At 35.7% G+C, this 7,504-nt stretch overlaps 1 protein-coding gene across 1 annotated transcript; it reads left to right on the top strand.

Moving 5' to 3' along the window:
- Positions 1 to 1,626: 1,626 nt before the first annotated feature.
- On the top strand, positions 1,627 to 5,708 carry LOC149580626 (large ribosomal subunit protein P1z-like). Its single transcript, XM_089792501.1, has 5 exons — positions 1,627 to 1,656; positions 1,892 to 2,001; positions 2,275 to 2,398; positions 5,032 to 5,123; positions 5,259 to 5,708. The coding sequence occupies exons 2-5, from the start codon at positions 1,933 to 1,935 to the stop codon at positions 5,310 to 5,312; spliced, it is 339 nt and encodes a 112-aa protein (XP_089648627.1). The 5' UTR covers positions 1,627 to 1,656; positions 1,892 to 1,932; the 3' UTR covers positions 5,313 to 5,708.
- The last annotated feature ends 1,796 nt before the right edge of the window (positions 5,709 to 7,504 follow it).

The raw sequence follows: 7,504 nt of genomic DNA, 5'->3' as shown, positions 1-7,504 counted from the left end.
TACCTTTAGAACTAGATTATTTTCTATTTTGATATCTCTTACATGTCCTCAAAGGAAACCTTATTCCCCTTGTATCTTCCAATATGAGGGACAAGTCACACCTCTTCATCATGTTTTCCCTTTAGGAAAGTCACAACCTTCTACACTTACCAACCTTTGAAATAGTCACTTTATGTTGTTCCCATTCCTTTCTATTAATACTTGATTTGTATGTTCAATTGTTTATTCATTACTTGATGATCTCATCCCAAAGCAATGCTCTTCCAATTATGTCTCATGTTTGAGGGAGCCATAACTCTTCATTTCAAGTTTATCTTAATTAAATTTTAATTATATGTATACTTCAATTTTGAAATATATTTTAAAATCTCAATAATTTCATTTATTATTGCTTGTTATTAAACCCCCCAAAAAGGAACATTACAAGAGATTTTGTTAGAGAGATACATGCATGTTCATTACCAATCTTTATCAATGAGAAGATTGAAACCACTTGTTTGAGTTATTTTTTCTCAAAAACTTTAATAATTCAACAAGAGGAGCCGAATTATTGAAAAATTGGGAGCTATTACGATAGAAATTTGTTTGAGCAAGAGGATGAAATCAATCCAATTTGAATCAATATATGTAATTTTTTAAATTCTTGTTGTTAGAGTTCTAAAGTAGACCTACATAATAAACAACATTAAACTAACATGCAAAACAAGAGAGGCAAAATAACAAACACAACAACACAAAGTTTTAGCACAATTCACCCAATGTTGAGAGATAAAAGAGTTGTATACTTATATCTTTCACTTTACACAACAACTTATTTATAGACCATAAATGAAGTTCACAAAGGTCAATTTACATGCCAAAATAATAGATGACTCATTTACTTAATAATAGGCAATGTTTGTTTTTCTTATATATGTAATTTAAATGCTGTTCAATTTTAATAGTGGAAATTTATTTTAAAGGGTTTCTATTTTTATGGTAAAATAGGAAGAGTCAACATTGTTAAATTTCTCAAGATTAAGCCTTTTATTAACAATTTTTTATCATCTAGTTCAAATATATGCAAAAAAACAAGTTACACTACATTATTCCCTAATCCACCTTCAATATATCACAAATGAAAGATTTCATCCCTAATGTGATTTGAACCTTAATGACCAAAACAAGAAAATAACAATTTAATCATCACAACACACCACTAGTAACAACGACCTTACTTTCTCTTTAACAACAAACCCTAAATATATTTTTCTACCATTTTTCTTCAACTACGATATAATAAATTTTTTCCATCTAGCCTTTAATAACAATCCCTAAATAGATTTTTCCACCATCTTTCTTCAACTCAATTAAATTATTTGATATAATATGATTTTTTTAAAGACTAAAGCTATTTTAAACACCATCATATCCAATAATATAAATAGTATCAATAAGTGGTGCCTATCCCGTTTATATGAATGAAATTCTCTATATGTACATCTTGAGTTTTATTTATTTTTTAAACATTTTATAGCATTTGTCTTCGAAAACATCTCCATCGTCGATCTTCATTCATCAGAAACCCTAATTTATGTTTGATTCTGTAGCTCATTCTAAAACCCTTATTCAGTCCAGTTTGGCAGTCTGTCGCTCGTGAGATTGGAGAAGAGAAAGGTCAGTTTATTCTTTATCTAAAAAAATCTCTTATCAGCAATGCATTTAGTGGATTGAAATTGTAAATCTGAGCCTAAAGTCGTCTGTTTCCATTATTAAATCATGTAGTTTTAGATATGAGATCTTGCTATTGAGACTGCAACTTTTTCTAATTCTTTTGGTGGTTAAACAAGATTAGATCGTTTAATTTCTGCTTTCTAGGGTTTATATTGTTTGGAATGTGAAAATTGCGCAGACTACGAGTATTCAAGGGTTTATTGAGATCTGTCCATCAAGATGTCGCACAGCGAGCTTGCCTGCATCTATGCAGCTTTGATTTTGCACGATGATAACATTCCCATCACTGTATCCTTGAAAATGATCCTAACTTAAAGGTCTTTGTAAATTATTTTCCGTAAAAAGTTGCTATGCTAAATGGCTTGTCGCATTGTTATTTGCTGAACAGAGGCTTTTGGTATCAAACTGTCTTATGCTGTTGGGTAATTTTGCTTTAATTAGAGTTTTATTAAGGTAAGGTATTTGAGAAAAATAGTAATGGCTAATGGTTGCCGCGAGAGTGTTCCTTCCTATTGTAAGCAATGGTACACGTAAGGTATTCAACCTTAACTCTATTGATAGGCTGAGAAGATTACCACATTGGTGAAGGCTGCAAATGTGCAGATTGAATCTTACTGGCCTGGATTGATTGCTAAGTTGTTGGAGAAAAGAAGTGTTGATGATCTCATTCTCAGCGTTGGATCAGGTAAGCATATGTACCCGACATTGTAATACTTGTGGTTAGGTTTCTAATATTATTCTATCAAGCTCGTTTTGCCCGAAGTATGCGGTTTGTTTATATTCACGCCAAATCTATTGTATTTTCCGGAGCAGTGGTGAGCTTTGGTTAAAATTATGAAAACAATTCTTTCAAGGTTTAGGTTTTCTGAAATGTCAACAAGCTATTAAAGATTATACCGGTTGCGTTAATAGTTCATACTTATCTCTTGCGGATGGGATAATGGTAGCATGCATAGTTGGTCCGTTTTTTAGCTTACCCTTTGACTTTAATGGTTGGGGTAAGATCCAAGTTGGACACTACCCTTAATGCCTTTACACACAAACATCAAGGGACATGAGCACTTGTTCCACCGGTCTTTTGAAATTGAAATACAATGTGATATTTATCGCCCATACAAAATTTTGGGAGAAAACGGTTAGTTTTTAATAAAAGAAGAGTTTACCTGGATTTCACATTTCATTTCCCAAATACTGCTGCCACCTAAACCCCAAACCCTTGACACATCATCAACCCTACTCCACGGAACATATATAACCCTACTATGCAAAATGGGCTCATAGGCCAGGCACTATACCCTCCATGCCATCAAAATTTGAAGCCTCATTTGGCCATCATCTTCTCTTGGGATTCGTTGAGCATGATCCCACCAACAGTTTCTACCTTCGACTTCTTTTGACGCCAGAACAGGGCATTACACCTTGTGAGGGATTTCCTCTGCTTTATGTTCATGGACTTTATTGGTAGTGTGTTTGCACTTTCGTTTACTCTCCTCTGCCAACTGCCGCTGGTTGGCCTACCACTGGTTCATAAAAGCCAGCAGCTCCATCCGCGCTGTGCATGCTTCACCAACTTACTGCACAATTGGCAGCATAGTGCTGAACACCATGAAGGGCTTAAAGCCTTCCCTTGTACCTTACACATGACAGACACAGGCTCTGCGTTGTATAGAATCCAGCGCTGATTTGCGCCCTGTCCAGCTATTTCATGACACCCAGGTGCCACTCTGGCTCAATACATCTTCCACCATGTGCTGGGCTTCTTCCTTATCCTGGGCAAGCAAGAAAGCCCATGTGCAGAAGAGTGAATGTTTGTACGTGGGCAAAAGTCTCCCTCAGTGAACTCCCTGCCAAAAAGATTTTCAATGGGATAATAAACTCGTCCTCATCAATCTTGAACGCCTTCCCAAACCTGTGTGGAGTTATCTCTAATCGAAAACCAGGCATCTGCATCTTCTTGGGGCACTACAAATGAAAGTTCAATTCCATTGTTTCACAGTCCAGCAATGCCTGCACACAGGTTGTGCTAAAAATTACTAATCTTGCTGCATTTAAAGCAGGGGAGATCCCTCAGTAGGTGTCAATTTCTTTCGATCCAGAACAGGGTGCGACACCTCCTGAGGGATTGCGACATCTGCTTGCACAACACCCAAAATCATGAATACATGGTATTCAGGCTTCCGTCATTCACTGCTAGCCAAGTGACTTGCATGCCCCACCGCAACCATTCACCATATAATGATATGTTGGATTCATTACAATTTCATCCCAATTTAACACAAGTTTACAAGGGGAAAAGTCATCTACCATCTATGTTTTTTCCTTCAACCTCATCCCACGTTTGCCAACTTGTCCGCCAATTGGTTCCCTATACATAGTGTGTGAGAAACAGAAACAGCAAATTCATCAAAGCTTTCCAACGTTTTCCTGATGTGTCTAATATGTTTATCCAAGAACCATGTTTCCATTTTGCCCTTCACTATTAGTATTCCATTTACAACAATTTTTTAATCTCCTTGCTGATGGATTTTCCTGTGACCTTTATGCTTTGCCACTTGAAGTGTGAAGATGGCAGCAGAACCTCTGCTACATTGTCGGTCCTTTCTGGAAGAGATTTTTCTTCAATTGAAAGAATGTTGTTATCTGGATCTAGAATAACACAGCCCGCTCAACTCTTCCTCGGATTATCTTTTGATGCTCCATCGATCTGCACTCTGAACCATCCCTCTTCAATTTTTCCATCAAATTTGCACTTCCCTTCTTCCCTATATGAAGGATCAGCCCTTGGAAGCCCCTAAACGGGCCTTGTTTTTGCTATGTTAATTGAATTTTAAACAGAGTATTTTAAAAGTATAAAGCTCCGCCCTATTGTAAAGATCAATAGAAGATCACAAGTTCCAGTCTGTAAATGTGTCCACTGATTACCGGGCTGAATATACAAAATGCTTTATGACAAATAATTTTTGGCATAATTTCGGTAGCTAACATTGTTTTAACTTTTAACAAATGTATAAGAGTGAGTGCATTTTAAAAATAATTCAGGGATATACATTTTAATTTTGGTAGCTAACATTGTTTTAACTTTTAAGTGAAGAATGCTTACAAGTTACAAATGCATAATAGTGAGTGCATTTAAAAAAAATTCAGGGATACACATTTTATGCTAATATTTCAAGAAATTCACATCTGATTATCCTTTTAGTTACTGATGTTTATTGAATTGTCTCCAAAACTCAAAATATTGTAAATACTCAAAATATTATATAGGTAAGATAATTAAAAAATTGATTTCTGCAATAACTTGAACTTTGTATTGGATAGGTGGTGCTGGTGCGGTGGCACCTGTTGCAGCAGCTCCTGGTGCTGGTGGCGCTGGCGCAGCTCCTGCTGCCCCTCCTCCAGAAGAGAAAAAGGTATCTTGTTTACCTGGATGTTATTTTGCCCTCCTTTTAGCTTCATATTGTCTAATGTAGGATTTAGATGATTTTCCTAATTGTGCCACATGGGTTTTAATCTGGGAATTAAAATTATCCATCTGTGATCAACAGGAGGAACCCGAGGAGGAAAGTGACGAGGATATGGGATTCACTTTATTTGACTAGACCTTATTTTGGGAGAATGCTTCATTTGGAATCTTCATAGCGTAGTGCGTAGTAGGTTGATGTAGGGTATACGATGTTGCTTCTCAGCATTTGAATTTTAATGATTCAGATGGATTTTTTAGGTTGATGTAGGGTATACTGTATTGCTTCTCAGCATTTGAATTTTTATAATTCAGCTGAGTTTTTTAGGGTGATGTAGGGTATACCATGTTGCTTCTCAGCATTTGAATTTTTATGACTCAGCTGAATTTTTAACTTAAGAAATATTTTTGTGATTTAGCTGAATAGAACTTAAGAAGTATTCTTGTGATTTAGCTGAAAGGCAGGCTTGACAATAAGTTATTTATTTTGTTGAATTATGAGTGAAAATAATGAAATGGTACATTTAGCTGGTAATAGACACAAAATAGAATTGCGATTTGTTCACTTCGGAGAATGCTGATTGCAGCGTTTTTGCTGTTGGCAGTGAGAGTATAGAAGAGATTGTACTTAAAATTTTATGCGGATACTCATAACCAAAATTTACATTAGTTATAAAAAAAGTCACATGACATTTATTGAGGTTTAAATTTTTACTTGAAACAGTTGCAGACAATATTTTAAAAGCTCCCCCACTTCGCTGATATGGTTTATTTAATGACCTCTCTCTTTAAAATATGCTATTGAGTATCTGAATTAAGCCACTCAACATGAATTAATCAGCAAATTGGTCTTATGTAGAGATCTCTGCACTGGCAGCTGACTGTAAACTTAAATCAGTTGCTGTTGCACACCCTGGTTAAAGAAATGTGAGAATGACCAACATATCTAGATTCTCATTTAATGGAGTTAGAGGGAACTGTTAATATAAATAGTGGATACTCCACTCTTTGTGACTTATTGAGTCAAACCTGGCGAGCAGACTTGGCGAGAAAACTTAAAGAGTCGACTTAGTGAGGCGACTTGGCGAGCAGGGCTTAAGAGGTGACTTGGTGAGGTGATGCAGGAAGCTCCCCTTAATACCATAAACTTATAACAGAAACATAGAAATAATAGAAAATGCGAGAACAAAATGTGGAATTCTTATTTGCACCGCAAATGCAGAATTACAGAATTCATGAGTACAATATGCTAAACCCACACGGGCGCCTTCACTACAACAATCTGCAAGACAAGCTGCCAGCTATCACCTAGAGCTGTCCTTCCACTCTGACATGTTTTGAGTCCTTGGTTTTAAACTCCCCTTATTTGATATCAGCAGTTTTAAGTTAACCTGGCAGTTTTCATTGACATCACACAGATATGATGACAAGTATCCTTGAGTTCTTGAGGTTTTGTATTGTTATTTGATGGATTTTCCCTTGTTTGATATGGACAGTTTTAATTAGGCTCGGGAGTTTCCATTCCGACATTAGATGAGATCTCTGTTTCTCAATCTTCTTGTAGAAATAGTTTGTTTACCCTCAATATGCTAGGGGATTTGTATTGCTAGTTGTTGGGTCAAATTTCTACCTCGAACTTGGCCACTTTATTTTTTTGATTTTCAATCAGTAGTTGGATCTGTGGAACTTAATATGACCAGCAATTTCTATTGTGATACGAGAAGAGATCTTTGGAACTTTATATGTCTCATCTTATAGAATAAATTCACTCTTATGGTTTTGGGGTTTGCTAAGATTTCCATCTCAAATGGAGTGAATTGGCTCTTTTTTGGATGATTGAAGTAAACAGGTTATAAGATGAGGCAAATTTGCCTGTTGAGTGGGAAATTATACACACGTGCACTTGTCTAGCTTTTATGGCGCCCCCTTTAAATTTCAAACCTAAGTTGAATATTGTGACTGGTACCAGGTGCAAAGCCGAATATATATGGCTGTCAATCTATTTTGAAAACTTGGCATTTCACTTTAGATTGTTTGACCATTAAGTAATGAATGCGGTGTTCTAATTTATCAGGGGACAAAGGGTAATGTAAACCTTAACTGAATTTGTAATTTAGATATGCATTTATCAATTAACTTTTAATCAGTTAACCTAATTTTCGTCATCCTCTGTAGCCTTTATTTGCAAACAAGTTTTTATGATCAATAGATGTTTCTTTGCTTTCATTAATTAGAGAGTATTATTCTATATTTAATGTGCTTTCCAAAACGAGTTTATACATAAACTGGCCCTATTAAGTTTGTATATTAACGCACCGAACAATTAGTTGT

This window comes from Cupressus sempervirens, chromosome 1, assembly GCF_028749045.1.
Source record: "Cupressus sempervirens isolate cs-2001-9-10 chromosome 1, ASM2874904v1, whole genome shotgun sequence".
NCBI lineage: Eukaryota > Viridiplantae > Streptophyta > Pinopsida > Cupressales > Cupressaceae > Cupressus > Cupressus sempervirens.
Note: the sequence above shows the minus strand (reverse complement) of the source record. Positions and strands in the feature narration are given on the sequence as shown.

Excerpts from the sequence above, each read along its gene's own strand:
- LOC149580626 (XM_089792501.1), top strand. The coding sequence starts at position 1,933 with ATGTCGCACAGCGAGCTTGCCTGCATCTATGCAGCTTTGATTTTGCAC. Across the intron at positions 2,399-5,031 it reads CATTCTCAGCGTTGGATCAG|GTGGTGCTGGTGCGGTGGCA; the intron begins GTAAGCATATGT and ends TGTATTGGATAG. Across the intron at positions 5,124-5,258 it reads CTCCTCCAGAAGAGAAAAAG|GAGGAACCCGAGGAGGAAAG; the intron begins GTATCTTGTTTA and ends TGTGATCAACAG.